We start from the raw sequence: 15,267 nt of genomic DNA, 5'->3' as shown, positions 1-15,267 counted from the left end.
ATATATATAGTGGGTACGGAAAGTATTCAGACCCCTTAAATTTTTCACGATGCAACAAGTTTTTCACATCTGGATTTGGGGATCCTCTGCCATTCTTCCTTGCAGATCCTCTCCAGTTCTGTCAGGTTGGATGTAAACGTTGGTGGACAGCCATTTTTAGGTCTCTCCAGAGATGCTCAATTTGGTTTAAGTCAGGGCTCTGGCTGGGCCATTCAAGAACAGTCACAGAGTTGTTGTGAAGCCACTCCTTCGTTATTTTAGCTGTGTGCTTAGGGTCATTGTCTTGTTGGAAGGTAAACCTTTGGCCCAGTCTGAGGTCCTGAGCACTCTGGAGAAGGTTTTCGTTTAGGATATCCCTGTACTTGGCCGCATTCATCTTTCCCTTGATTGCAACCAGTCGTCCTGTCCCTGCAGCTGAAAAACACCCCCACAGCATGATGCTGCCACCACCATGCTTCACTGTTGGGACTGTATTGGACAGGTGATGAGCAGTGCCTGGTTTTCTCCACACATACCGCTTAGAATTAAGGCCAAAAAGTTCTATCTTGGCCTCATCCGACCAGAGAATCTTATTTCTCACCATCTTGGAGTCCTTCAGGTGTTTTTTCATGTGTCTTGCACTGAGGAGAGGCTTCCGTCGGGCCACTCTGCCATAAAGCCCCGACTGGTGGAGGGCTGCAGTGATGGTTGACTTTCTACAACTTTCTCCCATCTCCCGACTGCATCTCTGGAGCTCAGCCACAGTGATCTTTGGGTTCTTCTTTACCTCTCTCACCAAGGCTCTTCTCCCCCGATAGCTCAGTTTGGCTGGACGGCCAGCTCTAGGAAGGGTTCTGGTCGTCCCAGATGTCTTCCATTTAAGGATTATGGAGGCCGCTGTGCTCTTAGGAACCTTAAGTGCAGCAGAATTTTTTTTGTAACCTTGGCCAGATCTGTGCTTTGCCACAATTCTGTCTCTGAGCTCTTCAGGCAGTTCCTTTGACCTTATGATTCTCATTTGCTCTGACATGCACTGTGAGCTGTAAGGTCTTATATAGACAGGTGTGTGGCTTTCCTAATCAAGTCAAATCAGTATAATCAAACACAGCTTGACTCAAATGAAGGTGTAGAACCATCTCCAGGATGATCAGAAGAAATGGACAGCACCTGCGTTAAATATATGAGTGTCACAGCAAAGGGTCTGAATACTTAGGACCATGTGATATTTCAGTTTTTCTTTTTTAATAAATCTGCAAAAATGTCAACAATTCTGTGTTTTTCTGTCAATATGGGGTGCTGTGTGTACATTAATGAGGAAAAAAATTAACTTAAATGATTTTAGCAAATGGCTGCAATATAACAAAGAGTGAAAAATTTAAGGGGGTCTGAATACTTTCCGTACCCACTGTAGCTGTCTATAAAACCATAATGCCATAAATAGCCAAACAATCAGTAGGTGAGCAAACTGAAATACTACACATCTTCCTTTTAACATTTAGTGCTGATTTTAGACATTGCAGTAACACCACACCTTTAAAAAAAGGAGAAGGACAGGAAATTAAAAATAGCTGGCACAGGGCAAAAAGAGGAAGCTCCAGACAGCCGTATCAGTGACTCAGATCCTTAATTAGAAGATAATCAGTTTACGGTTTTCTGCAAAAGCAGCCCACTACTGGGTTTAAACGCTATTTTAAACGAATGTTTTATGAGCACAGTATTAATCACAGTATTTAAAAAAAATAAAATAAAAAAAGAGACATTAGAAAGTTAAACCCAGCTGTCACAGCGGAGGACGATCTTACCGACTTTCTCTGGATTCGTGACAGAAATGTTCAGATCAAACGTGTCCTCACTTTCCTCTTCCTCCAGCTTTATGTGAAAAAGGAAACAGGAAAAAAAGAGAAGGGAAGAGTGAAACCGAGCGAGAACTGCTTCTGAGATCTGCGTGAAGGTTTGATCAGATCTCTAGAGATGGGAATCGCAAGAAATGTAACAAATCTGGTTTTGATTCTGATTCCATTTGATTCTTTTAGTATATTTAAATAAATTTGGTGTGTAAGTGAATTTTAGATCAAACAGAAATAAATAATGCATGAGTTTAAGACTGATTCATGAGTCTTTTCGACGGATTCATTAAAAAGAATCAGCTCGTGAGAGTCATTGCATGTGAACTTGGTCATTAAAGGAATCAAACATCATTCTGTTTCAGTATATATATATTTTTTAAACAGCCGAATCCCATGCTCTTTATAAGTTCAGGGAGTGCTTTACCTCCTCCAGGGTTTTGGACGGAGCTTTGCTGGAGCTGCTGGCTACAGGGGCCGCAGGAGCCGATACTGACGGTTTCACAGCGTCTTTCTTCTTGCGGTCATTACGAGGACTGTCCAGAGACAACTCCACTGTAGCTTCTGAGAAAAACAGTGACAGAAAGTGCATTTTAAGTATTCAATTAAACTAAAAAGTAGGGCTGTCATCGTTAACGTGTGCGATTTATTTTACAATCCTTAACACGTTAAAATAATTTAACGCAAAATTACTGAAGCACAATTTCTATTCTAACCCTTTAACCCAATTCTGCTTGCGATCAGATCATTTTAAACCGCTAAACTCTGGGAAAGTTTTCAGTTCAATGATCCAGTAAGCGAATGCATTCAAACAATCCATCCAAAACAGCACTAATTTAAAGGAAACCAGGCTGATTGCATCAGAGATTGCAGAGAGAACAGAGACTCGCGTTGTGTTTTCAGTGAATTATTCATTCCAGCGTGTTTCACTTTTAAACATAAGCTCGGTCATATTCTGTGATTGTCTCTGAAGAGCGCGAGCCCTCACACGTCACACGCGCTGTGTGAAGTACAGACTGAACGAATTGCAAACACATCCCACCGCTGTATGGCCAGATGAGACGCAAACTATACGGTTTCTCGACTTGATAACCAGTCTCGCTAGTAAAGTTTTGATGGATGAAGACTGCTATCAAGGTAAAGACAATTGCGGTGGCGTACAGGAGTCGTACAGTACAGTAAGCACGCGTGAGTCCGTGTTGATTTGCCATGTTTATGTTGCTGTGTTTAGTTATACTGAATGGATCCGTGTACTGTAGTAGATATATGCAGTCAGCAGGAGGTTGGTTTAGTTTTTTTTGGCATCTCCATGTGGTCCTGTTCGGTATCCCAACTTGGCTTCTCTAAAATGTAAAAAAGCTCTTTGCTGTTGCACTGTACACATACTACAAAATTCAGATTTTTTTGGTGCTTATATGGGTTCCTTATATCATTTGGTTCTTTGGTGTCCTTTTGGAGTTTCTAAGGGTCTTTTTTCTAAGACTTTTTTGGAAAGTCATCTAAATTTATCTTGAAAAAAGCTTGCATAAAATATAGATTTTTGAGAATCACCCTTCGATCTTTTGGTTTACTTTGCTGGATATAGCAAATGATGACAAAATAAACATTTGAAACAAGATAAATGGTCTATGCTTAATTTCATAGTGTGCGCGATTAATCACAGAAAAAGGATGCGATTAATCAGATAAAAAATTTTAATCGATTGACAGCCCTACTAAAAAGATAGTGTAACACACAGCATAGAAAACAAACACACACACACGCGCAAAACACATTCCAACGCAGGGTGAGAGGGTAAAGGTCACTGAGGAATTCCTTTTCCTCTTCCTGAGTCAACGCTGAGAAAGTGAATTCATCATTCATCGTGCATCCAAAAGTGATGTGCACGCATTCCTGTTCGTACAATATATGTGCCAGTAAAAAGAGTCAACAGCAGGAAAAGGTCTCGTTGTGGAAAAAACACTAAGCCTGAAAACCCTACAGCACTTCAATTCAATGTTATTTTAGTTTACTAATATATTATGATAGCATTTATTAATATTTTGAATCGTTTTCAGTTTAATTTAAGTTTTAGTAATTTTGTTATGAGCTTTTATCAATTTCATTAGAAATATTCACAATATTTCTATGTAGCTTTATTTTTATTTCAGTTTTAATTTTATTACTTCAACCTTTTTCAGCTTTATTTCAATCAACAAAAACTATTAGTTAAAGGGTTAGTTCACCCAAAAATTTAAATTCTGTAATTAATTTCTCACCCTCATGTCATTCCAAACCTGTAAGACCTTTGTTCATCTTCGGAACACAAATTAAGATATTTTTGATGCATTTCGAGAGCTTTCTGACCCTCCATAGACAGCAATGTAAATACCACAATCAAGGAGCAGAAACTTAGAAAGGAGATTATTAAAATAATCTATGTGACATCATTGGTTCAATCGTAATTTTACGAAGCTACGAGAATACTTTTTGTGCGCAAAGAAAACAAACAATTATTTTTAAAGATAATTGTCTGATTTGCTTACATACATCTATACATATTTCACTTTTTAAGACTAAAACAAAAGATGGATTCATTGATATTCTTAATTAAAAAGCATAACAACAATAAAACAGTAAGATAGCTTACAAAACATTTATTAACAAAAACTAATAAGACGAGGCATGCATGGCATACACCACATGCTGTCGACTAAACCTTGAATAAAACTAGATAGGATAAGGTTGACTAAATATGATAAAAACTAACATGGACATTTAACACGCGACTAAGACTAAAATTGAAAATAGCTGACAAAATTAACACTAATTCGAACAGTCTCACATACCTACGTTACCCAAAAACTGCTGACTACGTAGGCAGTTCATTAGGTTTCAGAAGTGCCACAGTTATGATCTGGTGTCACAGGTGAAATGTGTCGTACCTGAGAAGAGATCGTGCTCATCAGAGTGAACCCCGTTGGTCCTGGAGCTGCTGCTGCTGGCGGAGGGTTTCGGGGCAGGTGCAGTCAAGGCTTCCTCTGCGAACAGATCCGTGGGGTCATCTTTAACCTGTGGCTTGACCTTCACGTCTGATTTCACCTCTGTGAAAACATCGACAGGTGGTCCTGAAGGCTGAGGCTTCTTCGTCACAACTTTTGGCGGCTCCTTAAACAGATCCTCCTCATCCTCATCACCGAACAGCTCTGCGCTCGCTGCTTTCTTGACTGAAGAGCTTTTGCTGCTGCCCTTTGGAGGGTCTTCGAAAATATCCTGCTGTCGGGCGGCATTTTTGTGCACAGGTGGTTCACTGAGGAGATCGGACTTTGGCGCTTGTACAGGCTCGTTTAAGAGATCTGGCATGGGGTTTTGGACCTCAGGTGAACTAATTACTTCGCTATCATCGTCCAGCGGGTCGCTGAACAGGTCGACGGCCTCATCGCTACTAGGTGAAGGGATCTTAGTGTCTACTTTCTTCTGGGGTTCAGAGTTAACGTTGCTAAGAGGATCGCTGAAGATGTCTTCTAGTGGCTCGTTGAAGATGTCTTTAGGAGGTCTGGTTGAGTCCGGTGAAGGAGAATCCATCTCTGAGATTGACTAGGAACAGCACAGAAATGATTATAGAGCTAATGTTGTAAAATTACTATAAATATATTTATTATGAGCTGAAACAAGATTAGATTGTGTTCAACAGCCTGTGCAATACTTTTCCATCTGGCATGGAATTTAATTAAATACATTAAACATTTTTAGGCTGAATCTCACATAATATGCCAGCTTAAAGTTCACCAATAAATAGATAAAGGAATCTATTTTTATTTTTTATTATTTTATTTTGCATTGAAAAGTAAGCATATGTTCCACCCAAATTCTTATTATTGTAACAGTAATTATATATTTATCATGTTAGTATTTGTTATTTATATGCATTTCTGAATTTGTACAACTGGCTGAATTAATAAATAAAGAAACCTACTTTAGCACTATGCTTGCATTAAAAATTAAGAACATTTTCCACACCGATTTTTATTACTGTAACAGTAATTATACATTAGTTAATTTGTAAAATATTTAACATTTTACTGTTTGTTATTTTATGTATTTGCGCATTTGTACAATTGGTGGTTTAAAATATATCAATATAACTGATTTCCAAAAGGATGATTTTCATTACTGAACAAACATCACATTATATTTATAATGTGATGTTTGTTCAGTAATGAAAATCACCAATGAGATAGCAAGAAGTCATTTTGCAGTCGCTTTCATCTAAAAATCCTTAAAGGGGCAATGCGCCTGGATTAAGCCAGGGTTTAGTGCCTTGCTTAAAAGGCACAATATGTAATTTTCGCCGCTAGAGGGCGCATATTCAAAATAAACAAAGAAGCAAAGGCGTAGTTTGATGACACCGTGACTGAGTGTGGAATCATGGGAGTTGTGGTCTTCATCCGCACAGCCGATGCAATCCTACGGGACTCTGCAGAAATCATGTTCATGGATGAGCTAATGATTTATTAACGTAGTAAAATTGAAGCAGGGTGAGGCTGAAAGCCGTCGAAGCGAAACGAAGCCGCTGAGCGAGCGTGACACACGACTCGAAAGCAGCGGAGCTTTTATTATGCCACACTCGACCGCTTCCGCTCCTTCCGGTCGTGCGTATGTGGGGTAAAGCAGCGCTGTTTTATCATACTAGATACAAGTTCTGTTATAATGCTACTCTGTGCGGTCGTCACCAGTCTATTAAAACGCACAACATATTAAAGCGGCTTTGGTGTTTCCATGTTTTCTACAAAACAAATCCGGAAATCGAGGGGTTATGACGTCATTGGCAGGCGACCGCTTCCGCTCCTTCCGGTCGTGCGTATGTGGGGTAAAGCAGCGCTGTTTTATCATACTAGATACAAGTTCTGTTATAATGCTACTCTGTGCGGTCGTCACCAGTCTATTAAAACGCACAACATATTAAAGTGTCTTTGGTGTTTCCATGTTTTCTACAAAACAAATCCGGAAATCGAGGGGTTATGACGTCATTGGCAGGCGACACAATGGCACAATGCACACGGTCCGTGTCACTAGTTAAAATGGCTTATTTCTCTGGATTTAAACATTCTTCGAAACATTTGAGATAATGCAAGTACACAAGTCAGCAAAATATATAACACTGTTCTAGTGGTTTTGGGTTATTTTAATAAAAGAAAAAGTACATATTGTGCCTTTAACGGTACAGCTCATGAATCAACCCACGCTGGGTTCAAACCTTCAAAGACCTTCCAGTTACCAGCCCAGATCTTTAACCACCAATCCACCCTATCATGACTCACGCACAGCAACTGTAAAGTCCTTCCCACACAGCAAAATCTTCCCAAAATAAAAGCTTGCTAAGGGAAAAAAGGCATTGAGGCCTTCACTCACATCTGAGACTCACATGATCACACTGTCAGTACTTTGACCTGAAAAGACTGGAATTATTACACTAAGTAAATATTGACTGCTGGACACCAGCTCATTCATTAGAGACAGAGCTGGCTACCCAGTACTCATATTCGAGTTATTTTAGTTTTGCTCTGCATGCATGCATATTTTACATGTATAAAAAATATCTTAACTAACTTAGTCTGTTGGGTGGTTTTGCATAAACAAGTTCAAGTACTGTCACACTTCCTTTATTAGACATAACATGTTTATTTTACACACATACACACTCTCTCACTCTCTCTCTCTCTCTCTCTCTCTCTCTCTCTCTCTCTCTAACAGTGTGACTTCAGTCAGTTTGGAAAACTGGGTCACATTCCTTCTGATATTATTTACTCAACTACAAGAGTCCTTCAAGAACTAAAGTATGTCACATGCAGGCCTAAACTCAGATCTATTTAACCCTGCGGAAGGACCAAATCTGAGGAGATGATGAAAAAACGTATCTTTATTAAATTACGCATTACGCAAATATGATAACAGAAAACTCCGTATAAACCAGCAGAGCTGAAGATCTATGGCTGAAGAAGAACAGGCAGGTCTGAGGGTGTCAGAGAAGTGAAAGTGATCGGTCTTCTTCTCTGTCTGTCTGTCTGTCTGTCTGTCTGTATGAGGTATACAGCTTTATAAACGCGTTTAATTCCGTTACTCACCGTTCCCGTGAACGCATCCGCCCCCTCGTCGCTGTCCTCCAGCAGCTCGGGCTCCTCTGAGTCCGGGAAAGGCGGAGGACTGCGCTCCGAGCTGGCCGCCATCTTCAGCTCCACACACACACACACAGGAAAAAACTTTATTTTACAAGCGGAGAGCGCGAGAGAGAAAAATGACAGAGCGACATTGAACTGAAACGGAGAGAGAGAGAGAGAGAGCGAACGTGAGAAACAGCGACGCCTGGTGGTCAAGAGGGGCGGGGTTTAATCTGTTACGTCACGCCCACAAGACCACTCCCAAAGTATTGCAAAAGAATATTTTATTTATACACTGATAATTGTTTTTAATAAAACACGCTTGAGTTCAAGCGTTATGGAGATCTATATTTTAAACACGGAGAAAATTAGAGGAAGTGCGCGTGAGAGGGACGGGCCTTGGTGTGACGCTGACACAAACCACGCCCACCGAAGCGTCTGTTTACGGAAGTACAGGAGGGAATTGAATCATGTAGTTTATACTCATTCAAATAGTTTCATTTGAAATATTGTTATGCCTCGACGGACGCATGAAGACACAGAACCCCTGCTTTCGTCCACTCATATCGACGAAGACGGTAAAGGCATTATTAGTCATCATGTAACGTTAAAACGATTTACTCGATCTCTTTCGGTTTGAAATGTTTATAATATTTAAGTTATTGATATTCTGATAGAGTGTTGTAGATGGGTACATTGCTAATATATAAATTTTTTTCACCAGATACATAGACTATTAAATCTGATTGAATATTACATTGTACTCAGAACATGTTATGCACGAAATATGTACACAAAAAATACTGTAGTAATACGTTACCGTGGTACATCTATGCATCTATGGTGGTAATATCATGGTACTTTGCTATAGATCCAAAAATAACATATATATATATATATATATGTATGTAGTGGTGGCCAAAATTATTAGAACACTTCACCAGCTAAAAAATAATGTTTATAATCATTTTAATGCTATATAATGTTTCCATTAGATGACCAGGCGTCCAGCAGAAAGAAACTTTCATATGAGGAGGCTGTTGAGAAAGCAGGTTAAATCATATTTATTTTACCTAAATAATTTGTCCAGCATTTAGTTTCATATGTGTGTCCAGATGCATTGGTCAGCGATCCTCATGTTTCTGTCTGTCTGCAGGGTTTGGGCTCTTCCACTGGCTGCTGTTGGCCGTCTGCGGCTGGGCGAACGCCAGCGATGCTGTGGAGATCCTGTGTGTGTCGTTCCTCCTGCCCACGGCACGCTGTGACCTCCTGCTGACCTCGGCCGACATGGGGCTCCTCACTGCCAGCATATTCCTTGGTTATTATCTGTGCTGCTTTCTGTTTTATTTGATTTTCTACCCAAATATCTGATCATGTTGCATTTTAAAAACAGAAAATTAGGCATTTGGGATTCATTCATATTGAGAAAACGGTTACGGCAAGATTTTGCAATCTTAAACTGCATGTCAAACAAGGACCATCATACATTCACTTCTCATCAAATCAGGTCAAAAATGCAGTTTGTTCCCTATTTGGTTGCCTTATCACGTGTCTGAAAACTGCAGAGTCATGCTTTTTACAAGAAATACATAACCGACCCAGTGATTAAAACTGCTGACATAACCATGTGATTTGACTATCCTTCTGCTCAGTAAGATATACGGTGTCAAACGGCTGTTTCCTTGGACAGGGATGATGGTGGGTGGTTATGTTTGGGGGTATCTGGCTGATCGCAGAGGAAGGCGGAGCGTTCTGGTCGTCTCTCTGGCAGTGAATGGCACATTTGGGGCGGTGGCCAGTTTGGCCCCGAGTTTCTGGCTCTTTTTGCTCCTGCGGTTCTTCAGTGGAGTCGGGTAACCACATGCCAAAAGAGTTTTTACATACACAGAGACATTCTGGAGGTTTCGATAGAAATTATACAGACAGAATCGCGACTCATTTGACTTAGAATCACATGAATGCATCTGTGTCTCACTCTCAGGGTCGGCGGCTCCATTCCGGTCATCTTCTCCTATTTTTCTGAGTTTCAGCCACGTTTGAGGAGGGGGACTATGATCAGCGCTCTAGCCACCTTCTGGATGGCTGGAAATATTTTGGCAGCAGGTAAAACCATCATCCTCTGAGCTGAGAGAGGAGTGTCTCTAAAATACTGCCTAGAAGGTTGTACTAATAATTTTTCCCTGTTTTAATATTGAAACATGAGCAGGAAATAACACAATCAAAACATCTAGAGATTTGCTCATATATAAACAATAATTAGATTAAAGACAACAATACATAGCCAATAATGTATATACAGTATGAATAAAAAAAATGCATAAGACAAAAGTAAATAACCAAATAGGCATACATTAATAAATAAAAATAAAAAAGATGTCTAAATAAAAATGCTTAAAGACAAGAATAATGTATGTATGAATAAAAAATATAAAAGATATATAAACATAAAAAAAATTAAATGCATAAGACAAAAGTAAATAACCAAATATGCATACATTAATAAATAAAGATGTATAAAATAAAAATGCACAAGACAAAATAATAACCATAAATGTACAACTGATAAAAATATAAACAATATATAAAATAACCATTAAATAAAATTAAGTGCTTAAGCAAAATTTGTATTAATACATTAAGAGAATACATTAAAAACAAAAAGATATATAAAAATGTATAAATTATATGCCACTATTTAGAAAAAGGCTCTAAATAATAAGCTAATAAATAGGCTGTACTCATTCATTGTCATCTGCACAAAACATTCACACATAAATCTTTTGTGTTTTGTCCAGGTGTGGCGTGGTTGGTGATTCCCAGAACATATTTGATTGCTCATTGGGGTTGGTTGGATTTTCAGAGTTGGCGTCTTTTTGTGGTCCTCTGCTCCGTCCCCAGTCTGTCATCAGCACTTATTTTCAGACTGTTCATGCCCGAGAGCCCCAAGTTCCTCATGGAGGTACGTAACGACTGATACTTTACCTTTTACTTTAGACTGCTATAAAAGTTAATTGAATAGGTTGTGAATTCTACAACTTCATATGAATGAGTTCTGTTACAGGCCGCATGTTTGCTAGAGTTGGTGGCACTATGTGTTTCTCTTCCACAGGCAGGACGTGAGACAGAGGCTTTGTCGGTGTTCCAGAAGATGTTCAAACTGAACAACAGATGCGCCACAAAACCATTTCCTGTATGTACCACCTCATTGATGTTTGCATTCAATTCTAGGCCAACCTGTCCACTTATTCATAAAGGAAACTATTATTATGGTCTGTCAGTTGATAAAACAGAGTTTCTCTCAACAGGGAGCAAGTCTTATGATAAGATCCAAAGATGATGAAGTAAAAAACAGAGCCACTAGCGGCTCAAGATGTCAGCGGCTCAGCCACCAACTCAAACAGGTTCACAGCACTCTTGACACATTATTGAGATTTTGTTTATCTGCTTTCTATTAATGCTAACGTGAAGCGTTACTGAGCTCTTCGTGGCCTTGCTGGTTCTTCTACAGGCTCTGGATCCCATGAAACAGCTGTTTGTTGGACCGCTGGCTTCCAGAAGTGTCGTTCTGCTGATTCTATTTTTCTGCATTTCATTTGGGTACTTAAATTATACAACTGATAAAGGCAAAATATTCTGTCAATTTAAGGTGTATTATTTTCTCTAAAGTCCACTAATAATCTTAGTCAAGGTTTTTACACCCAAGTCAGTTGTAATTTAATTTTCCACATTTTTTGCTACATTTTAATATGTAAATGAGCTCTGCTCTGATTGGCTAAACACCACACAAGCTTTTTTTGCTACTGTACCTTTAAGATTAGAATCTGTTATAACTAGTTAAGGTCATTTAAAATGCTGCAGATTATGAGTAAGTATGATTCAATGTTGTAATCCTCTCTGTGCAGGTATTATGGGTTATGGATGTGGTTTCCGGAGCTTTTTAAGAGAGCTGAGGATGGAGGGTCTCCATGTGCCAACATGTCTCGAGTCCAAAGCTCAGAAAATGAAAGCTGCTATCCAGTCCAAACTGCAGGTTAATGTTACAAAACCAGACCAAATGAGACTAATCATTATTTTTCTCATTACAAAAAATATGAAATGTTAGTTATACTATTAGGAAGTGTATTTTAGTTTGTTGTCATGATATTCAAGCAGTATTTATAATGGCTTTGTGTCGTTTGCATGTGTGTTTTCTAGTGTACATGGAGGGTTTCGTAACAGCGGCTTCAAACTTGCCGGGAAACATCTTCACGATCCTTCTCATGGACAGAATTGGCGGGAAAATCCTGCTTTGTTAGTAGTTTCCAATGTTTTAATTGCAGCTCAAAATACTTTATTACTACATTCAAATATTAAAAGCAACGAAATAATAAAGCGCTATAATGATGCAGATGTTTTTTCTCTGTCCGGTAGCCGTCAGTTTGCTGGTGTCCAGCCTGAGTGTGTTTGTCATCTACATGGTGAAGACTAAAACTCAGAGTCTGATCGTGTCCTGCGTGTTCAGCGGAGTTTCTGTCGTTTCCTGGAACGCTCTGGACGTGGTGGGAACTGAACTTTATCCCACACAACTACGGTAAACCCTTACATTCATTGGTAATGTTATATTGCTACTGATTTCACATGTAAAGAGGTCAGCCAATCATAACAGAGTGGTTTAGAATATTTAAGAATATGTAATGTTTCACATAGAAGTCTCTTCTGCTTGATCAAAAATACAGTAAAAACAATGGTACTGTTAAACATTATTACAATTTAAAATAACCATTTTCTATGGCTATATACAGCACAAAGGTCATCCGGAGTTGCTAACGTGTGTCCGATCTGATGGATGATTGACGGCGGGGGGGTTGCTAAGCTTGTCGCTTCCTGGAGCATTTCACAAGCCAAGATGCTCATCAACCATTTAATAGAGTGTTAAAAAGGTTAAATAAAAGGCCTTACAGGCAAAGAGGCTTGAGGCAGGCAAACTTAAAAATCAGGTTAATATGCTATGACCTAAACCAGCAGTAGAAAAGCAGGTAAAACCACCTTAAAAATTAAAGAAATGAACCAAAATAATGGTCTTTAAACACCGGTAACAAAAGAGAACCCCAAGGCACCGACTGGCATTTGCCTGCATCAGAGGGTCACAACCTGCGAGATAAACTAATAATCTGTGCATGCGAAATCTCAAACACAACTCTTGAAATCAGATCTCCATGACGATGGCTGTCTGGTTAACTGTGCAAACGGGTCACTGCCAATGAACCCTTTAGTGTGCATAGAGCCTTAATGAACAAGAACGAGAGCAGTGCAATACAACGCAGTGACTTCTTTCCTCAAAACAGTGAACTCAGTCCGGACTCTTCCCCACGCTGGCTGGGGGGGGGGGTTATTTGTGGTTCAGGCCCTTCTGGTTGCGCATGAGAGGCTGATGGCTGCTCAACACGTCCAGAGAGTGCCGCCAATGCCAGCATGACCGACAGTAATATTTAAAACATGCCTGGAGAGTTGAAAAATATACATTTCAGAGCAATATGACAAGAGTTTGGTTTGTATGGAAGATAAATAATGACAAATGTCTTTGAAACAAAAAAGCATGTTGAACTGAAAAAATAATGCATTTTATTAACAGTGTTTGCATTTTAATTAGTGCTGTCAAATGATTAAATCGCGATTAATCGCATCCAAAATAAAAGTTTTTGTTTACATAATATATTTATTTGTACTGTGTATATTTATTAAGTATATACAAATACACCCACATACAGTATATATTTTTAAAATATTTACATGTATATACATTTATATTCTTTATATTATATATAAATATATTTTATATAAACATAAAATTTTTCTTAATATATACATGCATGTGTTTGTATTTACGGTATACTGTATGTACATAATAAATATACACAGTATACACACATATTATGTAAATAAAAACTTTTATTTTGGATGTGATTATTCGCGATTAATCGTTTGACAGCACTAATTTTAATGCCTTGTATTTTTTAAGGGCTTTATTCATATTCACCTTCCAGAATTCACTTCCAAAATATTCAATCTGTTTAAAAATACGATGTATAATATTCGACAGGCAATTTTCGATCCATTTTATTTCACTTTACAAATTTGCTTCCACAAATTCAGTGGTTAAAATTCTGGAAGGTGAATATGAATTATTGCATTTTTAATTATGAAAATGTGTGTGAATTGTTTTGAAATGAAATATTCACAACTTAAATAAACAACTATGTTAAATTTCAGCCCCTAAAAATGCAAGCCCTGAAGGCATTAAAATGCAAACACTGTTAATACAATGCATTATTTTTTTTCAGTTAGTGCAATTCAACATGCTTTTTTGTTTCTAAGACATTTGTCATAATTTTTTCTCCATAGGTTTGGTTGGTTGGTGCGGTGTACTGTATGGAACTGATTTATTTATCTATACGTTAGCAATAAATTGCTATGAATCGCGTATAGTTGGTGTATCATTTGTATGAATAATCTGTTCACAATCACTTTCAACAGTACTGGAAAAGGCTGTTTTGACACGATACTTAAAACATAACTTTAAACTAATTTAACAAATTTGTGTTGATAAATAATCAATATATGTATATATCTTTTAGGTTCAAGCTTGCTTTTCAAAACCCAGCGAATCGATAATCAAATCAATTGGCAGTCAACCCAAAGATTCATAGCCCTACATGTTAGAAATATTTCCCACAATTAAAAAAAACAATAAATAAAAGATTGAACATGAACAACGCTTAAAATTATTGCTCACCATCACATTAATGATGCAAATGTATTAGAGATGCACCGATTGCAATTTTCTTGGCTGATTCCGATTTCCGATTTTTTTGTTAGTGTGATCTGCCGATATACCGATTTTTGCCGATTCCGATTTTCTTTCTAAGAACTATAATTGACAGCATATACAAACAAAAATCTTTCTTCAACGCAAAGTTTTATTTTCATACAAAAACACAAGTAAAATATCAGTAATAAAATAAGAACAAATAAAAAAAATGGCAAGCAACAGCACAAATAAATGCAATAGAATAAAGAGAGCTATGAAACTAAGTTTTTCAGGTTAAGTAAGTTTTTATTCAGTTAAGATATACTACAGAAATTAAAGTAATCAAATGTAAAATAACACATCCAGTGTTATTTTACATTTGATTACTTTAATTTCTGCAGTCTTCATTGTAAAAATTAAACACAGATTAATGCTTACCATTAAAGTTATAAAACGTATTCAGTCAAGAGCAGAAAATTATTTTCTTTGTCTTTTGTTCTTTGATTATCATGACAGACAG

General features: G+C 38.0%; 3 protein-coding genes across 5 annotated transcripts in view; 1 reads left to right on the top strand and 2 right to left on the bottom strand.

The window, feature by feature from the left end:
- Positions 1 to 8,104, bottom strand: part of snx1a (sorting nexin 1a) — a 17,984-nt gene extending 9,880 nt beyond the window's left edge. Inside the window, exons 1-4 of the mRNA XM_016244079.1 lie at positions 7,928 to 8,104; positions 4,748 to 5,399; positions 2,251 to 2,387; positions 1,782 to 1,848 (exon numbers count right to left, since the gene is read on the bottom strand). Of these exons, the coding sequence (XP_016099565.1) occupies positions 1,782 to 1,848; positions 2,251 to 2,387; positions 4,748 to 5,399; positions 7,928 to 8,029 (958 nt within the window). The 5' untranslated portion in view covers positions 8,030 to 8,104. The remainder of the gene's footprint in view (positions 1 to 1,781; positions 1,849 to 2,250; positions 2,388 to 4,747; positions 5,400 to 7,927) is intronic.
- A 232-nt stretch (positions 8,105 to 8,336) lies between these two features.
- Positions 8,337 to 12,534, top strand: LOC107560021 (synaptic vesicle glycoprotein 2B-like). The gene is made up of 12 exons (XM_016244080.1): positions 8,337 to 8,538; positions 8,956 to 9,012; positions 9,117 to 9,278; positions 9,651 to 9,813; positions 9,942 to 10,063; positions 10,756 to 10,919; positions 11,070 to 11,150; positions 11,266 to 11,361; positions 11,469 to 11,557; positions 11,863 to 11,990; positions 12,155 to 12,250; positions 12,371 to 12,534. The coding sequence occupies exons 1-12, from the start codon at positions 8,475 to 8,477 to the stop codon at positions 12,532 to 12,534; spliced, it is 1,386 nt and encodes a 461-aa protein (XP_016099566.1). The 5' UTR covers positions 8,337 to 8,474.
- Positions 12,535 to 12,737: 203 nt separating this feature from the next.
- LOC107560019 (cytoplasmic polyadenylation element-binding protein 1-like) overlaps positions 12,738 to 15,267 on the bottom strand; it is a 20,916-nt gene continuing 18,386 nt past the window's right edge. For all 3 annotated transcript variants that reach the window (XM_016244076.1, XM_016244078.1, XM_016244077.1), the window contains one exon: positions 12,738 to 13,439. In XM_016244076.1, coding sequence (XP_016099562.1) covers positions 13,329 to 13,439 — 111 coding nt within the window. In that variant the 3' untranslated portion in view covers positions 12,738 to 13,328. The remainder of the gene's footprint in view (positions 13,440 to 15,267) is intronic.

Source organism: Sinocyclocheilus grahami, unplaced genomic scaffold, assembly GCF_001515645.1.
Source record: "Sinocyclocheilus grahami isolate Dianchi unplaced genomic scaffold, SAMN03320097.WGS_v1.1 scaffold707.1, whole genome shotgun sequence".
Taxonomy (NCBI): Eukaryota; Metazoa; Chordata; class Actinopteri; order Cypriniformes; family Cyprinidae; genus Sinocyclocheilus; species Sinocyclocheilus grahami.
Note: the sequence above shows the minus strand (reverse complement) of the source record. Positions and strands in the feature narration are given on the sequence as shown.